Genomic DNA, 21,958 nt, shown 5'->3' with positions numbered 1-21,958 from the left:
GTTTTCCACGTTATTTAAAGAAAATTCTGTTGAAAAACAATAATTTTTCAGAAAAAAATAGTTTTTAATTCCTGTGAATAAACAAAATAAATAATAATAAAAAGAAAACGCTACTCAAACAAAAATATTTGTAAAAAAAAAATAAAACTGTAATTTAAAACCATGTGTAAGCAACAATTAAAAGGTAGATACTGATGAACTGAGGTGGATTATTCTGACTGCTCATTTTTAATTATTTATATGTCATATATAGGATCAATGGTTTATTTAATCTGAGGAGGTTTATTGATTGAGTTTTGATCAACTTAAAGCTGCTGTATATACTTTTTCCTCTTCTTCTTTTTGCTTTATTTAATCAAAAATCCACAATCACCTTTTTAACCTGAAGCCATTTACCCCTACTCCTGCACACTTAAAAAACATAATAATGTAATGTCATATATAATGTAGCCCTACATTTGTCTCTGAATTTTACCTATCCTGTTGAGGAATAATATATATATTTTTTTGAATATAATATTTTGTAAGCACACGATAAAACTTAAAATCTTATTCAAAATTTTCACTTTATTTGGCTACTGGCATTTTCAGTGAGAAACAATCTCTTATTTAGGAAAAACATTTGTTGATTGAACATATATCAGTAGTAACACAACATATTAATCATGCTGTAACTATGAAATACAACTCGCTACAACTTCAGTGAGAAGCATGAGGTTGAAGCTAGGGTAGGCGATTTTCTCCAGATACACTTTTTAAGTTTTTGGTTGAAATGTTCTTAATGTCCTGATAGGAATTACGATCTTATGGGCTCTGGAAAAGGAACAAAGAAAATCTGTCAACTGTAGCAGCTGTAAACCTGTAACAACTTCGACAAATAGAAAAAACTAACGTTTTTTTTTAACCAATAACGTCTCCCTGTCTCCATGCTTGTTCTCAACACCTCGCATGCACGAGCCCACACTCAAAGCGTGTCACCGGTGATGGACTTAAAAAGAGTTTTTAGTCACATTTTATAACATATATAATGAGAAAGTTTAGTGTTTACTTACTGCTGAATGAGACGACAAAGTTCCTACACAATACAAACAACGAGTTTAGATGCGCAGCAGCAGCCGTGCACGTGAGTGAAGGACGGAGCACAGAGGGAAGGGGGGAGGAGGATGAAAGCGGAGCCAACCGGAAAGCTACATTCAAAATCATGCTAGCTTTCGAAAATTCCCTACCCTACCTTTAAGAGGATGCAGAACTCTGCAATGTATGTTGAATTTGTCTTAAATTGTTCTCCACACAAATTATTGTTCTATATTTTGTTTTCATATTTGTCAAAGCTGAAAAATTACTTCAAACAAGTATGTGGTGGCAAAAGGCATCAAGCACATTTGGCTAGCGCAAAGCACAATTTATATTCGTACACCCTATGACAAATTGCGTACCCCTGGAGGTACCCATACCCCACTTTGGGAACCTAGGCTCTAGTGTAACCTGTAATGACACATCTAATGGGAAAGCTCTCTGTTCCTTGTATAATGGAGTCATAGGGGCTATGCTTGAGGCCAGTAGTTCATACCTCACTTGCTCTAAGAAGCCATTTAACATTAAATCAGGCTAGAATAATGTGGCTATGCAGCAGCAAAAGTAGCTTTCAAGGCTTGGGATCAGGCAGGTCGACCGAGACAGGGGCCTTTACTGGATAACAAAAAGCTCACTAATGCTGGATTTAAATACGCTGCCCGCATTGTGAGTAAAAATGAGGTCATGGGAGCCAACACATTGGCTGAAAAACTGCTCTGTAACAAAACCATAGACAGAGCTCTTAATAAAGGAGCAGCGGTGTTGCTATGCACAACATTGCTGAGGTTTGGAGGCAGCATTACCATGATTTCATTGTGGCGACCCATACAATATGTGAAACATTGCAAATAGTGATAATGAGGGGTTTACAGCCACTGAGGTTCAAGCAATATTGTAGCTTTCAAAAAATAAGGGAAGTTGACCAGATCAAATCAATGCAGAGCACCTCCAGTTAGCTACCCCAAAGGTTATTATTCCCCCTGCTATTTGTTTCACCAGTCTAATGTCCCTTGGTCTGCTACCAGACTCTATGTTGGCTGTCCCCTGGTGCCTGTTATTAAGGACAAAGCTGGAAAGAATGGGAGCCTTGATAACTACAGTCCTATTGGCTTAGCCAGTGTGGTTTCAAAAGTCCATCAGAGTATTCTCTTAGAGCGGATATCTAAATATGTTGTGGTACCACAGACAAACCAGTTCAGCTTTAAATCTAAGCATGGCACTGATCTTTGTATTTATGCTTTGAGGTTTACAGGAGGAAAAACTCCTCAGACAAAATCGATGACGTCAACGCAAAAAATACGTCGATGCAAAATATGCGCGCCGATGCGTTGTCCGACCAAAACAAATATGGCGGCGCCAGAGAACGTGCGCGCACGCACGCACACACGATAAAAGAAAAGTTTATTTTTGTTGGAAAAGCACTTTCTGTATTTTACTGAACTAGTACAGTGCCTGTAGGAAGTATGCATTTATGTGGGAGCATAAGCAGAGTTGTCAATTATGGCCAAATGAGTGTGTTTGAAGGTTGGAGGTAAAAGAGATGTACATACTCTGTACTCCGTCGTGTTATAAAGCGGTATATTTGCCGTTGCAAAATGTGGCTGCAATTTTCCTGGTTTAATTCTATGGGACATGTGCATGATACATTTGTTTGTTTTTTTTTTTTTAACTCACTTTTATATTTTTTTTGTTTGGTGTATTTTTCTGTAATGTATGTTTTTTGGAGTCATGTGTATTTTTGTATCTTTCTGTTGTGTTTTTGTGCATTTTTTTGTATAATTATTGTTTTTGTTGCCATTGTAGTGTGATTCTGGGGTCATTTTGTGTATTTTTTGTGTAAATATTTAGTTTTGTGTATTTTGAGCCATTTTCATATTTTTGTTGTGTTTTTCTGTTATGTATGTTGTTTGGAGTTATCATTATGTGTATTTTTTTTTCTTTTTCAGTTGTCTTTTTGTGTATTTTTTGTATAATTGTTTTTGGTTGGCATTGTAGTGTGATTCAGGAGTAATTTTGTGTACTTTTTGTATAAATGTTTAGTTTTTTGTTTTATTTTACTCATTTAGTATATTTTTTATTATAAATAAATGCCGTGTGTGTTCCCATGAAATGTTTGAGACGCTGATAACAAAATCCCCAATCAGAAAAACAAAACTGCGCAAAACAAAATGTAAAGCTCCAACCTACATGAGTGAGTAAGTAAATTAAAGTATTATCTACAATTCGGCTGTCTTTTTTTAAAAAAAAAAAACCAAAAATCACTGTTTACCTTCGAACCGAGTGGTCAGAGCTTAACTTCCATGCGTTACCACGCAGAATCTGCAGTTTTCCTGATGGAGTATTGAACGGGTTGAGTTCAATACTGACTATAGTGAAACAGCGCAACAGTGAGCAATTACACGGACAGTTATATGGTTTAAACAATGGGAAACTTGTCTGCAAAAGATTCACCAGCTCCTGTTTTTGAGACGCGACGACAGCATGGCAGGCACAGAGATGGAGACGGAAAAGGAAGTGTACTTTTTATTTCTTTCTTAAAAACACTTAATTCCTAATGCACATTTACTTCTGAATAAAACACATGCACACATATGTAATGGTGTAAATGAGTTATTAAATTCCGTTAAAGTTTGGGACGCGAATATTATTTATGTAGTTTTATTTTGAAAATCCCAGCGGATGTTAATGCTGCGTATTGTTTGATTTGGCGCAGTCTGTGTGACGTCTGCTGGTGGTAAGTTGGTCTCCTGTTCACCAGTCACATTCCTGTTAAAACGTGTTTTAAAGTGCATAGAGAATGTTGAAACCATGATGTTTAATCACAGAGTGTTTATGGTAAATTTAGCATGTAATTTAAGTTGCTGTGTTTCTTTAATAGTTAATAGTGAACTTGGAAACTGAGCTATTAGCTTAATCAATGCTAACGGAAGCTAACCGCTAATTAGCTGAGATGCAGGCAGTGTTGTGCACACTTACTTGCTAATGTGTGACTCTGTTTTTAGTTAATGCTGGAGTGAACTGGTGACCAACTGATATTAAGACGCTGCCTATTTGTTGTCCCATGTTGCAGATTAAACAGCACTGTATGCTCCATCTATTCTGTCTCCTGGAAGTGTGTTTAAAACAACAAGCAAAGCAAAGTAGAGAGGGTCACACATACACACATGTGGATGGCACCCTGGGCTGCTGCATCACCTCCACCCAGGACAGGCTGCCGCCGGCTGACACTGTCCACCCTCTGCCCCTCTGCCCAGTGAGTGATTGGCTCTGGTGCACCAAAACAGGCTGCCTCTAACCCGGCCAACTGAGCCGCGTGACAGAGGCTCAATCCACAGTGATGTCATCTGTTCTAAAATGTCATAACATTTTATGAAATAATTTTTTAACAGTGTCATTGCAGTCCAAACAAATCCAACGTTGCGCACCTTTGAACCAAGAGCAGCCATGTTGAAAGTCTCAGCTTTGTCTGAGCCTGATTCACAGAGGAACACACACGCACACTTCATATTTTGCTGTTTTTTAGCAGTAGTAGTAGTATAGCATTTTCCGTCTCTTCCTTAATCTCACTTCTTAACACACCCACGGTCAAATATTCAGTGAACTTTGTGCATCTTCACTGTTGAATCATCTCCGTCATACATGCTGCTGTCGGTCTAATAATTTAAAAAATTCTTTCCTGTGTAACTGATGGTAAGAGCCACAGCTTCTTCTGATCACGCTGAGGGGAATCCCAGTGCTGATCTCATTTCAATTTGATTTACATAATTATGCAAATGACTGCATGGACAGGGAGGGGGTATATATGTGCTCACATCAATGCTGATTCTGATGTTCAAAGGATAGGAGTGTGGATCCAGTCCTACCCACAGATTCAAGTTTACCTCGTCTCTGGATTGAGACGTATGCTCAATTCAAGCAAGTCTTTGTAAATGAGGCCCCAGGTGATCTCAAAATGTTTTTTGCACAATTTGCACACAACTGGGTTTGTGTTTTCCATCTGGTGTTTTTTTTTTTTTTTTTTTTTTTTTAACTAAAAATAACACTCATGCAAGCACAACAACGACTTCTCCTCTGGTTCTTCTGTTGTAGCTGGTGCATTAGTATTATGGGTATATCGTAAGCATGTGAATCTCCATCACTGACAACAATTCGATACACACCTCAATTCAAGACCAGTGAAACGACACATATTAGCGATACATTGAATCCCCTGGTGATACGATTCACCCCTGTTCACGGTTTGACACAATTTTGATATTGATGGCGATTCAGTTCTACAAATTATATATAATGGGATTTTGTGCGATACGATGCGTTTCAACATGATGCAAAGAGTTTTCACCAAAATTGTAAATAGTAAATAAGTAATTCAGTATGATACAAGTGGCAAAGGATTTATTGTATTCCTTATAAGCAGCAAATTTAACAAAAAAGTGCACATTTTGCTTATATCCTGAGTTTCTGAGAGGATGTCTCAATGTCCCGCCCTCAACAGCTCCAGTTCCTCCCCCTGCCTCTGCAATCTACCAGAAGCCACACCTCTACTTTTCTGCATGTGCAATGTGGAACATAACAATGTCGCATTGATATAGTTGCTATAGTTGCTGTTGCAGCTGCTGCTGCGCTTTGTTGCATTAGACCCTGAAAAAATGCTGCAATAATTTTTTTTGGCCAAAACTGAAAACCGAAAAAGGGAAAACCAAGGCCGAAAACCCAAACACCAAAATAAATTATGTCAATTATTAGTCCCATTGCATTTTTGGCTCAGAATGAATACTAACCTCACTAAAATTAAAAAAATTGCAATTGTATAAATTAATATAATGCTTCAAAGAATAAATACATTTTTAGTGCATCACTAAAGTTTTTTTGGTTTTAATCATAATCATAATCATAATCATTTCTTATTTCTCAAGAGGACCTTTATGGCCTGTGAGAAGGCAGATTAGTTTGAAGCCAAGAATTCCCATGAGTGCCTGTGAAATAAATGGATTACATTCTGAACACTCGAGCCCTATAATAGTTCAGTTAAACGTGGATTCTTTTGTAAGGGAAGTCGGCAGATCCATAACTTCGAGATAAGGATTGGCTCTCAGGGCTAGGCTCACGACCCAGTCGCCCGTCCGCCCTGACCTCGGCCGCCGCGCTGACCCTCGGCGAAGGGGGCCAACGACGCGGCGGCAAGGCCGGGGAGTGGGGGGGGAGCGCCACCGACGCAGCAAGGAAGGCCGAGCGCCGGGACTCCAGCGGCGGGGAGAGGAGGGCGGCGGTGGTGGCTGCTCCTTCAGCCCATAGACTTTAGCCGTGGTGCGAGCCCAGCCATGCTTCGCACCCCAGCCCTTAGAGCCAATTATTATCCCGAAGTTACAGGTCAACTACTGTCTGCATACTCAAACAAAAGACAGGGGAGGCTGGCCAGACTGACTGTTTGTTGATTTTTGCGACAGTGCTGCGGCGCTTGTGGCCACTAAGGGCGCTTGCGTTAACGTTACCAGTCTAGTGCCCCTATTGGCCAAAAGTTACACAGTGTGCCTTTAAGGTGAATATTTAAATAGTAACTAAACCCCAAACCCAGTTTATTTCTGCTGAATATATATGTATTTGGGTATTGGGTAGTGCTGCTGATTAATCCTAGTCCAATGTTTAATATTTTAGTAAAAGTATTCAAATTTTGTTATAAAATGTCAGTGTGACTGCCCTCCATGGGTTAAACGCCGGCTATTACAATTTCATTTTGCTATTGGCTGAGACACATTATTTGGCATCATTTGGACTATTGGGTGTCACCAACTGTCACTGTTGGCCCCGCCCCTCTTATAAAAGATATAAGGAAGGTTTCCTCACAGCTCGACTATGCTCTCTCACGTTCACAGGTGGAAGAATTTCAGCAGGTTCGTTAAAAGCAGTCCAAAACATGTGCTTCCAAAACAGAAAAAAAATCGTGACTAGTCAACTAATCGAAAAAATAATCGATAGATTAGTAGACTACAAAAATAATAGTCTACTAATCTAAGCTCAAGGTAATCTACCCGCTTTATCTTGAACTCTACATTTTGAAATAACAAATTCTGCAAATAGTGTTCATGCGTTTTTTTTACCATCACCCGGAAAGAGAGCCGACTTTGAGTCAGGTTATCATGTTCTATTCACTTCAAAAATCCTCTGGGCTGCAAAAGTGTCAATGAGATATGAGAGCAGCTGCTTCTATTCAGCTGAACTCAAGATTGTATAATGGAATTCCCTCTCAAGGAGAGGGAGAGCCAGCTGGGCTGACGGGACAATACAGAGCAAGATTTCATCAGTGAGCCAGTTATTGAGCGGTAACCTTTGGTAAGTGTAGTAGACCTTTGTGACTCATCTCATTAATTAAAATACTCAACAGTGAATGTACAGTATATAAGATGGTTTTGTTCAATGCAGTTCTCCAACAGGGTAGAGAGACGTTTAAGTGTTAGTGAAAATGAACATGGACTGACATGTAAAACACTTTAATCTATTGTAAGCAGTAAATTGCTACTCTACTTACCACCAGGTTACCACTCAATAACTGGCTCACTAATGAAATCATGATCATTATTGTCCCATACGAGACAAGCTCGCTCCCCCTCTCTTTGAGAGGTTACTTCAAAGTTAATTGCATTGATTCTCTTTTTTACACAAACAGTATATTGAGAAAATTATCCAGAAAGGTTTCAGGAAATAAATTCCAACCAGGCATTTAGTATGTAGTGTTTAAATTATCTAGGGATGAATGGCAACTATTTAGTGCCGAACATTTAGAACAATATTTTCAGCATGTACCCACTAATGAGTAAATATCTTTGTGGGGGTTTTCAGCTACTATTGTATATTGAACTATTTAAGACATGCAATATTTCTCCTCAACTTCAATAACAAAATGTTGGCTTATTTGGTAACTTATTTGGTAACGAATAAGAATGAGCGATATATTATTGTTTAAGATATATCGTCAAAAACATTCTCAGCGGTAAGAATATGTCATCCCACGATAGAAACAATAAAACCCGTGTCGGAAATTAGCGAGATCAAAGGGCCATTTGACCCACAATTTAGCCAAGAATGCCCCTAACACCTTGCTCAGGGCTCAAGACCGCGACCAAATTGGTCGCATATGTGACTATTTTTTCAGTGTCTGCCACTGAAAATTTTATCTGGTCGCATCCATGCGAGTGCGTATGGGTGACCTTATTTTGTTACAGAGGCTTCTAATAATTAATGACAAATCAAATCAAGATATAACAATTTGTTAACCTAAAAATAAATCACATTGAGCAATGACTCAGCCACCTTCCTACTTCACATCTACAGACCATCAACTTTCCTGCACCTGTGGCTAACCTTATGTTTTAAATCCATGGTAATCTACCTGTAAAAGCAAGGGAGGTCTGTGTGGATGTGTGTGCGTGTGTGTGGAGCAAATATGTCCCCGACGGTGCAAGTTCGACCTGAAACTCGGTCAACGAGTTCCTAATACCCGAGTGTGTGTATCTGTTATTTTGGAGTAATTTGGTCATTTCAAAAATGTTTATTTTAATTTTATTTCACTTCTGGATGGCCCCGAAATGAAACCTATTCAACTTTTGACCTCAGGGTGTGAGGGGGCGCTAGCGCACCATCTATATCTATTTCACTGCACAGCTCACTTCCGGTGCGTGCATGAGCTCCCGTGGACTTCTCTTTTCTCTTTTGAGGAAAAATACTTTTTTTTACTGTTCTTTATTTGGTGATGACATTTCGAAACGTTTATTTTCATGTTAGTTTGACCGTTCGCTATTTAGACCGGACAGACCTCACCCGGAACTTATTCACGGCAATGGCTGCTCTGTTAAAAGCTGCACATTTCTCAGCACCGCGTGTGTGAGAGAGAACCAACGGAGGAGATTTGTGTCCAAGATAGAGAGTCACACACACACACACACACACCAGGTGCGCTTCACTACCGATCACCGTCTACGTGTGTGCAACGGACCACCATTTAGTCCGGTTACAGTCTGTGTCACGACACCAGTCCATTGGGTGGTAGTGACTGCAGTGTCGAGTCAGATCAGTAAACGGTGCTACATAGTGAATCCCACTTGATGATTACTGCAGCTTCACTCACAACACACCTGCCACTACATCTAACTACTGAAAATAGACAAGTTTAGTGAAAGTTAGGCAGGCACACACACACTAAACGACAACAAAAAATATGAAAATGACTCAAAATACACAAAACATGAATGCATACTTCCGACGGGCACTGTACATTACAGAAAAAAACACCAAACAAAAAAATATATAAAAATGAGTTTAAAAAAAACCACATTTATCATGCGCATGTCTCATAGAATTAAACCAGGGAAATTGCACATGCTATTTTACTTTGCACCTGCAAATATACCCCTTTATAATGCTACAGAGTATGTTGTTATTATTATGCCCATAATTGACAACTCTTCTTAAGCGCCCACTATATGAATACATACTTCCGATGAGCACTGTACTCGACTTCAAAAAAACATACATTTACAGAAAAATACAACAAAAATATGAAAATGGCTCAAAATACACAAAACTAAATATTTATACAAAAAATACACAAAATTACTCCTGAATCACACTACAATAGCAACGAAAGCAATAATTATTCAAAAATACACGACTCCAAAAAAACATACATTACAAAAAAAAGCAAACATTTATGCACAAAAAGACAACAGAAAGATACACAAATACACATGACTCCAAAAAACATAAGTTACAGAAAAATACACCATACAAAAAAATATAAAAGTGATGAAGTCATGCACATAGAATTAAACCAGGAAAATTGCACCCACATTTTGCACCCGCAAATATACCCCTTATGCTCCCACATGAATACATACTTCCGACGGGCACTGCACTAGTATAACTAAAACAACAAACACACTATTCTGGAAGAAAATAGAGATTTTAATTGTGTGGGAACAGATTCATTTAACTGCCAATGTGCCAGTTAAATATGCATGCTTTATGTGTGGCAAGAAATTAGCAATTAGCATGTGTTGACCACATGATCATGCGTTATCAAATTTAAGTTACTTTTTGTAGCCTTTAAAATACATTAACTAAAAAAAAATTCTTTATATAACATTGTGTTCATGTAAACTAAAATGCATAAGAATATGAAGATGCAAGATACTGTTATATTTATTGATGTCAATTTATTTCATTTTATTTTAAACTGTTTTTAAGTTGCCATTTACATGATCAATATGAATAAAATTAAATTAAATCAAACATTATTCTATATAATTTTACTGTATAGAATTTAATTCACTGTATTGTCTTCATTGAGAAGGTGTTTTTTCGGCTCCAGGAAGACTTTAATCCAGGTGAGATGAGATTAAATGGTTCCTTGTAGAGTAAAGGTTGCAGATCCCTGAACAGAGGAAGAGGGTTAGGAGACCCCACTATAAGAGGTGGACCCTCTGAATTCCATGGCGTGAAGCAATGCAGATGCCAAGTTGGTTATGTTACTGTTAAGTTAATTAAAGTACAGCCTTTCTGCAAAATAAAAAAACAGAATACATGTAACCTGTTATTGTGCTTTGCTGTTATTTGAAAAAAAAATAGTTACATCTTCTTTTAAAATTGTATAAAAGAAATGAGCTGTTATTTCAGCCAAAAACCTTAAATATTTCTTATTGAAATATTAAAAAACTTAATATTGACACAAACATTAAAACATGTAGCAAATATATCTCGAGTCATTGTCAATCTTTACTACATACAAAACTATGGTATGTCAGTTAAGTCAACTATTCTTCAGCATGTGTGGCTATGCTGCTCAAAAAAAAAAGGACAAAAAGGGTGCAACCAAATTCTGTGCCACCACTGGAAAAGTTAGTGTAGAGCCCTCATGCTCCACCCTAAGTTTTGTTTGTCAACAACTTATTATTCTCTGGAGCTAAGCAATGTTCACGGGAGCTTGGTGCACTACCACACACACATACACGTTTTGGCTTGTCAGTGTCAAATCCTTTCACGGGCCTGATCAATTTGGATCCTTTCAACAAATGCGCATAGACTATGCCACTTCCTTCACTCGCAATCTTTACGACAGAGCTCCTGGGATGTGATATTTGGATGTAATTCTAATTGTTTTTAAATAGCCCGGATGTAGACGGGTTTCGCGCATACATTGTAAGGATCCGAAACGATCAGGCCCGCGAAAGGATTGAGCACTGACACGGCTTACCTGAAGCTGCCGTGCAGTGTTACTTTGTTAAGACCAGACAACCATCCACCCAAAGTTCCCACAAACACAGTGACAGAGCTGTATCTGCCAGCAAACAATTATGAACTGGAAACTTAACTAACGCTAACTAAGCTAAGCTAACCCACTGACACAAGACTGGGCTAAGAGCTAACGACTTCATTAAGGGAAGAAGAGACCAGGTAGAAAGTACACGGCTTACTGTCATCAAACTACAAAGAGCCACAGATTTGTTTAAGGTCAGATTTCACACTTGTATGGATAAAAGCTAACATGAAATAAATGTTAGCATAAATACTAATGTCACTATTGATCAATCCCAACTTGTGAAACACAATATTTTTTAATTATATTTCACGTGTTCAGAAGACGAAGCTGGTCCCATGAGACAGTAATGTAACGATTGTGATTATTACACCAAAATATCCTGAATGATTAAATCATCAAGCTTGATCTGGTTTAACCATAGGAAATTTGAGAGATATTTATCAACCATAACTTTATGTAACTCATTATAAAATATACAATAAACAAGATTCAGCAGCAGTAAAAACACTAACGCTAATAATTTAATTCTAAGTGATGAAATAAATTGCATAAACTGCAAACAATAAGACTAATAGCGTGACCCACATGCACAAATATAAAATATTAGCCCCTGAGCTCTTCGAGACAGCAGCTATTGTAGCCTTTTTATGTGTCTCATGTTGATGTATTCAAATTTGTGTTTGTAAAGAACCTGTTTACACTTTAAGTTGGGAATTGTTTTATTTATTAATGTGCTTTTTATCGTTACCGTGATAAATACCAGAAATGATCAGAATAATTGTCATTGTCTATATCGCCCATCCCTACGTATCATACAGTGATATTCTTAGTAATAGTAGACACAAATGTTCCATCTTCCTCCATTTATGTTTTTACTACATTGTCTGAGGAGACTTGAAAAATACAGACAAAATGTTGAAATCAGGAAAATTATGAAATTTGATTGAATTTAGCAGTTTTGCAAGTTAGTGTAATGGTTCAAACAGGGATCTTGTGCCCTGTTTCATACACTGATGACAATGCTAAAAATGTGTGCGTTGTTCCCGGGTGGAGTCCGAATTGTGACCTGGAAAAGACCCTAGAAGTTGGGGCTTGTCATTCAGAGACCAAGTCCCATCAATGGGAAAAGAGCATAGAAGGTCTCTCATTTTCATACTGCTTCTCTCATCGGTTTCTTAATAGTCGACTCTGTGAATGTGAGTGTGAATGAGCTGATACTGTGAAGTGCTTTGGGACTACCTCTGTGATTATAACGGGCTATATAACTCACGTCTATTTACCATTCTTATTCCCTACAGGCTCTCCAACCTGCTGCCTCACAACAACTGACATGCTGAGGTAGGTTGCATCCTGTGTTTAATCCACCTGGTGGCCAGTCTAAAGGGGAAAGGTGTTTTGTAAGAGCAATATGTCAAAAGAATAGTGCAAAACAAAATGCACTGTACATTACAGATGCTCCCTTCAACTTGACACCTCTTCCTGTTCACCTTCTCCTCTCCCTGGTTCTTACTCTCACCACACTATTGTTTCTTCTGCAAACACCATTGTCCATAGGGACTCCAGCCTGACAACATCTGTCAACTTATCACAAACAAGAAGTGAGCTCATCGCTGATGTAAGCTTTGTTGATGTTACGCTAAATTCTCAATTTTAAAAAATGTGCTTGTCCTGTGGTCACAATGTGAAAATAGGTCATGGGTTTAAAATGCTCAGTTAGATGCAAACATGATGAAAGTGACTGTCTGCTGTCTGCTCCCCAATGACAATTAAAGTTCTGTGGATTCCAGCTGCAATCACTATCCACTTCATTAGTAAAATTGTTTGAAGATTGGCACTTTAACACCTCCCAGAAGTGTGCAACTGCACTGCAATGACCCAGTTATCTTTTTCAATTCCTTTGAAGTCATACTTATATTCTTAAATGCATTATAAAAATATACTACAGTATGGTAATTTACATTGTGGAAATTTCATTATTATCCTTCCGTCTAAACATCCCTAAACCTGCTTAATGCAGTGTAGGGTTAAAGGTTTTTCGACCCCACAGGACATAAAGCATTTCATTAACAATTAAGTTAATGCCTCGTGCCTACGACGGAATCACACCAGTGCAATTTCAGCACTCCCTCTTGTGTGATATTGCTTTTAAACAACAGTTCTACAAGTACCTTTTATTAGTCAAAAGTATTAAGCAACACAAATGTGATTTGTTCATGGAATAATTTATTTGGCACTGCCAAAATAAATAGGTCCACAACTAGAAAGGAGACAAGGCTGTTTCAAACAGTTATTAGAACACATGAACAGCGGAGTGTCTGTAAAAAGTCCCATTGCTGTTATTACCATATCTGCACTCATGGAATGTCTCTTGTCCAATCAAATTACTTGGTCGGAACTGTTGTATATTTTGAAACAAATGTGGTTAAAATGTGATAACTACTGGGGCCTTTATAAGATCATAGATCTTCCAAACCAAGGCTGAAAAACGAAACACCAGAATACATTTTTATGCAAATTATTATAGCATGTATGGCTCTTACTGTGTACTAACCTCACTAAAATCAAAACATTGCAATTGTATAAATTAATATTAATCCTTCAACAAATTTTTAATCAGCATTGACATCCCAAGAATGCACAATGTAAAATAAAAAATGAAAGGCCTATAACTGACTGGGTTGCTGAAAGAGAGTCAAAATAAATATATTCACTCATTCAAACAAAGCATTGAAGTTTGTACATCTCCAAGAAAATTTGCTCCACAAGTAGAGAGGACACAGTGGTAATTTACGGTATTCAGATCAGCTGTACAGCAGAGTGAGAGGTTGTAAGAAGTCCCAGTGCTGTTGTTACTCTATATCAGCACTCTTGGAATGGCTGTGGTTCAATCAAATTACTTGGTCATATCGAACCGTTGTATAAAGAAACAAACACATTGACGTGCTCCGTCAACTCTGCTCAGAAAATGCTTCAGTGCTCAGATGTATTTAAATACAGCCGCTCCGTGAATCCACGGATAAATTGGTCCATTTCCAGACAAGCGCGAGTGCGTCATCACAACATCCTGTTTCAGTCGACTTTTTTTGGTGATAAAAGTGTTTAGAAAATTTTTGGTGGCTGGAATTTTGGTGCATTAGTAATCTATGGTCAACACTCATATGTGGTCAACTGGGATGGCCAACATTTGCAAATAACGGCATAAAACAGTTGCTGAGAAGCCAATGTTCTCTTACTGAACAAATCAATACCATCTTTGAATACACACTCCTGCTGAGTGCATCAAATCCTCCAATACTGCAAGATAAGCCATGGCACATGCAACTCCAGTTTCTTTTCTTTTGTCCAGTCAAAGCTGATAAACTACATATTACCGACCATTTCCTTCTCTCATTCAACATCACCCTCCGCCTCTCCATCACCAAGCCACCTCGTGTCATCTTTTTTGCAATTATAAAAACATCATTATGAACTCCCTCTGCTCCAGCATTAACAGTTGAACTCCGGACTCCTCTTCCTCCCCTGATGAACTGGTCTCACAGTACAATTATGGCCTCACCTGCATTCTCAACTCACTTGTCCCTGTTAAATCACTTTGTTTTCTTTACCCATTCCTCCCCTTTGCAATAGCAGCCCAATGGCTCTTTGCTGCGCTAGCTTAGCTTTAGCATTAACTTGATTTCTAGCTTTAAAAGGGACAGTTTTTTTGATCACATATGAGGTAACTTCAGTGTCCACCAGCACACAAAATATAAAATAAAACCATCCAGTCATGTGTTTGTGGTCTGTTTAAGTCTTATAACACAGACAAAATTGGTCCTTTTCAAATTTTCTACATTTGTGACTTCACAAATGTGGAAATGCCACGGGCGATCGTGGCTCAGGTGGTAGTGGGCGTCACGGGCGACCGTGGCTCAGGTGGTAGTGGGTCGTCTTCTGATCGAGAGGTTGGGAGTTCGATCCCAGTACCTGACTATGCGTCGAAGTGTCCTTGGGCAAGACACTGAACCCTAAGTTGTTCCCAGTGGTCGACTAGCGCCTTGCATGGCAGTCCTGTCCAACTGGTGTGTGAACGTGAGAGTGACTGGGTGAATGAGCTGATATGTAAAGCGCTTTGAGACTGCTTCAGTGTGGGGATAAAGCGCTATATAAATCAAGTCCATTTACCATTTACAAGTAAAAGTGTTGCCAGATCAGGGGCCTCATTTATAAACACAGCGTACGTACAAAAGAAAGCGTACACCATATATAGGGGTGGGTACCTCACGATACGATACACAATACACAGCTCACGATAATGATTGTCTCACGATATGACAATACTGCAATTATCGATATATTGGTCAGAAATCAATCTACGATAATCTATGACATAACAAAAAAAAAGTGAAAAATGTGAAAATGTGAAAAAATACAGTTTTTATTTTATATCTCTGAAAGACAATAAATTGAAAAAGTGTCCTATGAACAGTGACACTATTTTAGTGCAACATTTCTGTAAATAAGTGTCAACATACCAATGTAAACGAATAACTATCTCCAATATTGCTTTCTGTAAACAAAAAATAGGGTCTTTCTTACCAGTGACACTATAATAGTGCAATATTCCAGTAAACAATATATTGGTTCCTTCAACAAACATTGACAGCATTTATGTGAAGACCTTCCTGCAAAGTTTAGTAAAAATCAGAAAAGGTTTTGAAAATAATAGAAAAAAAATCTTAAATTAAAAAAATAAATAAATAAATTGATTCTTAGCGCGAGCAAAGAAAAAATATTGTGATATATTGCCATATCGAGATATCGTCACACTCCTAGCCATATATAAGCAAAGTTTGGATTTATAAAAAAAACCTAGCGTGATAATGTGCGCATCTCCATGGCAGCTCTGACCCTGCTGTACGCACAAAATCATGAGAAACGGGAAACTCCGACCACAACCAGAGAACGATGAAATTAAAGACAGCTCTGTGAAATTAATAGAGTTTGTGTGAAATAATTGAACATATTGCACATTTCACAATACATATCATATATGAAGGATATCTTTGCAAAAACAAAGAGGAAATAATTATACCGACACCCCAGGGAGTGAGTGACGTATGCGCGCCTACAAATACAGTTTTACATTAATATTAGTAATCAAAATGACATGATCATTGCCAAAACTGCTGATAAATTGGCTGCAACACTTGTAGCTGTTATAATACGGTATGTGCACACAATGCGTAAAGACGCACAGTGACTTATCTGGCACTGCTGAAGGATGTGGCACACGGGAGACTTCAGAGGGAGAGGATCTACGGAGACCAGCGAGACCTATAGGCAGGACCCCCGTGAGGACGAGTTGCTGTGGGAGGAAGGAAGACGAGGTGCTGCGGAGGGGCCGGCCTCAGCCACAGTACCATCGACCAGTAAACACCCTGGGACTGATGAAAAATATGTTTTACTTGAAATTAAATATTTTGAATTACGTATAGTACCAAAGGTGTTTAATTACCTCTTCTTTTTTATCATTTCAAACAAGGAAATATAATTTAATACCATGTTTCTGGTACATATGGTGCATCTGTGTGCATCCTCAGTCTTCATATATAACACAGAGGGGTTCCCCACTGATCCTCCAGCTTTTTGTCTGTGAGGTTAAGGTCCTGTGCGCTCTTTCTTCCACCTGTTGAAGAGACGTTCTTCCTATGGAGAGTGATACATATTTCCTCCTCCGCTTTTATTTATTCCCTCCCTTACATACTGCCTTTCAGAAATGAAAAACTGGTTCACCTCCAACTTCATCAAACTTTATTCCAATAAAATAAAATAGGGGTGTCCCGATCTGATATTGATATCGGTCTGATATCAGCCAGAAAACGAATATCGGATTTTATCTGACCAATTAGTACAGCCAAAAACACGGCAATAGTTCATCATCTCCTCTTAAAATTCGGCATTTGCTCGTTTGTGTGCTGTTTGCAAACCTGCTGCTTATCTCCAAAATGGTGACTTCCGGGTTGATGACGTGCCGTGAAAACCCTCTATTGGAAACAGAGATTTTTATCTGATGGACTGATAAAGTAAAATAAGTCAGCTGATAAAGCCTACGTGCATCAGGAACTTTCAGACCAATAAATTCATTCATTCATTCATTCATGTATGCTAGGGTGATGCAAAGAGCCTCAGTCCTGTAAGAAAACATAAAGTATAAATATATTCCACCTTATAATGTAGGCTGATATGTATGAATGCAGCATCAGAGCCACAGACAAGTTAAAAGAGAAAGGGAAACTGATGAGAGAGTCTGTTTATTCTCCGTTTATAATCTCACTAATTTAAGCATTAACACTCATCAATTCCTGTATTTTTTACTTTTTGCTTTTACCGCAGCAACAGTGTTTTTGGTCTTTGTCCCCTTACTGTGCGTTTTATCTATTTATTTACAAATACCATACAGTGCGTACGAATAGTTGGTAGATGAGGAACAGGTTCAAGCCTCACCTGGGCCATCACTGTGGGATGTTGAGCAAGTCCCTTAACCCCGAACAGCTCCCCAGGCGCCGTAAAATGGCTGCCGACTGCTCCCCAGGGATGGGTTAAATTGTAGAGGACAAATTTCAATATATATGTGTAACAACATATATACATGACAAATATAGGCTTACAGCCCAGTTTAATTTAATTTAATTAACTTTGGATACTTTTTTTAGCGCCCGATCTGCTTCATATTATATACTCCTCTGAATATCCTGAAAAAATTTATATAAATACAAGAAATGGTTGCAAAAATTCTGAGATCAATGAAATTAAGTGTTATTTTTTTTGTGATAAACTTTTAAAAGTTAAAGAGTGACAGTTAAATGAATTTTAATTTTTACCCCTGACTGGAATAGGAGGAGGAGGTAGAACAAAAACTTGGGCTTTGAGTTGAAAACATTCTTTTATTTGTTTATTCATTTTTTAAAAGAGCTAATTTTGAAAGTTAATTTAATAACCAAAGCAGGATTTAAATATATAGGAATACAATTTACTTAACCCCCTTTGATCGTGTACAACTGATGTTACTCTGCCACCATGTGGTGAAAGCGTTTCATATTATTAGGATTTTTCTTCAGTTTGGCTTTAGAAGAAGGGCAGACGGATCATCTGGACAACCACACCACATTTGATGCTGGTATCACAGCTCCTCCTGATGATAATTTTAGCTAACATTTAATTGAACAAATATAAAAGCTAAAACTGTGGTCTTTCTTCAATACGGAAGCATTTCAATTTTCAAAAGAGGCTAAAAGCACAAATAGCACATGAGAAACACTTTGATGTTAAAAAAACAGCCAATAAATTAAAAAAAATAAAAAAAAAATAGAGATGGGCCCAAATTCTGTGGCCCATCTAAGAACAAACTGAAATTAGTTTTGACACCCCTGATCCACCCTATTTCTGATGTTTTGGCCACTTTAAATATATGTTTGTGACATATGTACAGGTAGTGGTACATACACAAAATGTGTTCTCAGCTTTTAACCAATCAATGAGGAGCAGTGGGCAGCCACGGTGTATTGGCTGGGGAGCAGTTAGGGTTAAGGCACTTGTTTAATGTCCCAGAGTGTTACAAGGCCACTTCCTTAACCTTTAGGCCACTACTGTTCTTTAGATTTTGGAACTTCACCTTTTGATCTAATTTAAAGAAGTGTATCACAATGTATTGTCAGTAGATGATCAAAATGTACATGTGTGCATGTAAATGTGTCTTACAATGTCAGAAATTAAATTGACAAAATGTTTCCATGGTGTACTCGTAAGATGTGTTCAGGTACCACTAAGTGTACACGTACCCCTGATTGGAACCACTGCTGCTCTCACTGCTGTCACCTGACACTTGTATCCAATCCAGTCCACCCTGCCTATACTCTCAGTCGATCTAAAGTTTTTATTTATTTATTATGCAGCAATAATACATATATACATGTTAAATGAGGGCACATAAGCACAATAACACTGTATGGCACTTGCTGGAGAAGTGAACATAATTTACAATAAAGTTCTAAAAAAGAGAAGAGAAAAAAAAGTATGAAAGCTAAGTACAGACAGAACTGAAAAGGACAGATAAAAGGCAGTGACATAATAAGAACAAGTAATCAGTGAACCAGATGATAAACATATTACAGAAAGGAGTCGGGGATCCATTTTATGTTTACCCATTAAATTAACCAGATTTATGACATCAGAGAATGTCAATTTGGTGTGTGTGTGTGTGTGTGTGTGTGTGTGTGTGTGTGTGTGTGTGTGTGTGTGTGTGTGTGTGTGTGTGTGTGTGTGTGTGTGTGTGTGTGTGTGTGTGTGTGTGTTCACCTGCCACTCAGCCATGAAGCCCCTGGTCTCCTCCGGTGAGGCTTGCATGTGTCTCCTAAACTCGTCCTTCACGTACTGGTCTCCGAGGGCCCGCAGGTCTATTGGCAGGAACCGGTGCAACACCAGGATCCGTTTGTACAGAGCACGGACTGTGGAGACGTGAGATGAGGCCATCACATTAAAACGTAATGACCGTCAGTAAAGCGTTACTCAACATGTGTCCTTTGTTTATCCCGGATATTCACACATATTCATTACAATTTATGGTAAACGCAACAACAGCTGCAATACCGCCACCTGCTGAACCGGAGCTTCCTGAGCAACGTTCACACAAATCTGGTGTGGTGTCAAAAAGTGATCAGCTGCTGGAAAATGAGTGCGGTCCGCGGGAGCGCGCACAGCCAGTTAACGCTGTATTGCCCAGTTTATGTCCTTCTGCAGCTGCTTTTAACACTCAATGTGCAAATACTCGTAACTTTATGTTTTGTTTTATGGAAAAATGATGGCAATTACTTTCTATATTATCTTATGAGTCTTTATGATTTGACTTCCAAGTGGTTACAAACCTTTTCTGCTGTACCCCCCCCCCCTTAGAAAAATTAAAAACTCTCAGGGCCCCCCATTGCAAAAAAAATGCTAAAAATAAATAAATAAAAAAAAGGGTTAAAAAAAAAAAAAAAACCTTTTTTGAAAACAATATACAATATTATACAATTTGCAATCACATATTTTAGAACAGTAATACAGCTCTATATTAATACATTGCAAAGAACATTTTCTATTTTTCATAATTCATTAAATGTATTTTATATCAGCATCACTTATAAGAGCATTAGAATGGATGAACATGAGATCTTTAGGACAATACCACTACACTAACTATAGCTATAATTAATCACCTGCTTCATTTATTAAAACAAGATGGCAAATCATATCGAATGTATAGATAAATGCATTCATTATTTAATATTAATTATTCAGAAAAATTGGGTTTTAATTCAGATTCTTTTATGTTTTTTAAAGCATAATTAAGTAGGGATTCAAGGCTTGTGGGCTGTAGGGGTGCAAATGGGAGGGGGTGTGGTCACACCTCATGCATCTGCAGTTCCTATGTCTATACCAGGGGTGTCCAAACACGGTCCACCAGGATTTCAATGTGTCCCTGCTCCAACACTTCTGATATCCTGAAGCAGCTTTGCTTAACGAGTCTCCCAGCTGTGTTGGAGCAGGGACACATTGAAAACCTGTTGGACCCCAGGCCCTTCAGGACCAAGTTTGGACACCCCTGAAACTGACAGAGTGCACGGATGTAATGAGTCAGCAAAAAAAGGAAACAGCTGTCAGTGGAGGAGCAGTGACTATGGTAGCGTGATCAACCAAGTGTTATGATTGAGGACCACTGGTGTCACAGACAGAATATTTTCTTTAAAAAAAACACAAGACAATATCCTCCCATTTCAGTGCAAAGGATGGATAATGATAAATTGACTGAAGTCTTTCCAGAAAGTCCTTGAGTGTGAGCAGGACCAGAAGCGGTATTGCACTGTTTCCGGGTCGGTTCCACAAAAACAACAACTCACATCAATGTCTCTTTTAAACTTGGTCATGAAATGTGTCACGATGGGGTTTTATTTTGGTGGAGGCTTTGCTGCAGTTCAGTGCTGGGACATTACTCTTGCTATGACTATGGTTCTTGGTTTTGCTTTTTGTTTTTTCTTGTTTGCCTCTGCCTCCCTGGACTGACCATGCCTATGAGAACAATAAATCTTGGTATGATGCACCTGAGCTCCACCTCCGTCCCTGCATTTGGGTCTGCACTCACACATGCCCATGACAAAATGTTTGGCTGGGTATTACTTATGTAATATTTTAAAAGACACTTCTTTTACCGTGTTGGTGATCAGATACTTATTGGGGATTGACCAAACTTTTTTTCCAGTTTATATCAGCTACAAAACTGTTCCAGTATGATTTAATGTATGGGATAGAAATTACATCCTTCTGAAATAAATTCTGAATCTTCTTGTTGCTGATTTTGGAATGAGTAAAGCAGGTTATACCAATTTCTGTCTCTAAAGGACTAGGGAGAGAAAGAGGGTGGGGCAAAAAGTTGTTTTTTAAATAGCATTTGAATACTTATGGATATGGCACCAAACAGAATGGCATATTGTTTTGGAGAGATTGGAAAATTGAAAGTATTTAAAGTTTCTGAATATGACATAAGTTGCCCATTGC

General features: G+C 38.3%; 1 protein-coding gene across 1 annotated transcript in view; it reads right to left on the bottom strand.

Annotated features, from left to right (window-relative positions):
- Positions 1-20,043, bottom strand: part of sdhaf3 (succinate dehydrogenase complex assembly factor 3) — a 41,853-nt gene extending 21,810 nt beyond the window's left edge. Inside the window, exon 1 of the mRNA XM_028461999.1 lies at positions 19,724-20,043. Within this exon, the coding sequence (XP_028317800.1) occupies positions 19,724-19,897 (174 nt within the window). The 5' untranslated portion in view covers positions 19,898-20,043. The remainder of the gene's footprint in view (positions 1-19,723) is intronic.
- Positions 20,044-21,958: the final 1,915 nt, after the last annotated feature.

The sequence above is a fragment of the Gouania willdenowi genome, chromosome 11 (assembly GCF_900634775.1).
Source record: "Gouania willdenowi chromosome 11, fGouWil2.1, whole genome shotgun sequence".
NCBI classification, from domain to species: domain Eukaryota; kingdom Metazoa; phylum Chordata; class Actinopteri; order Blenniiformes; family Gobiesocidae; genus Gouania; species Gouania willdenowi.
Note: the sequence above shows the minus strand (reverse complement) of the source record. Positions and strands in the feature narration are given on the sequence as shown.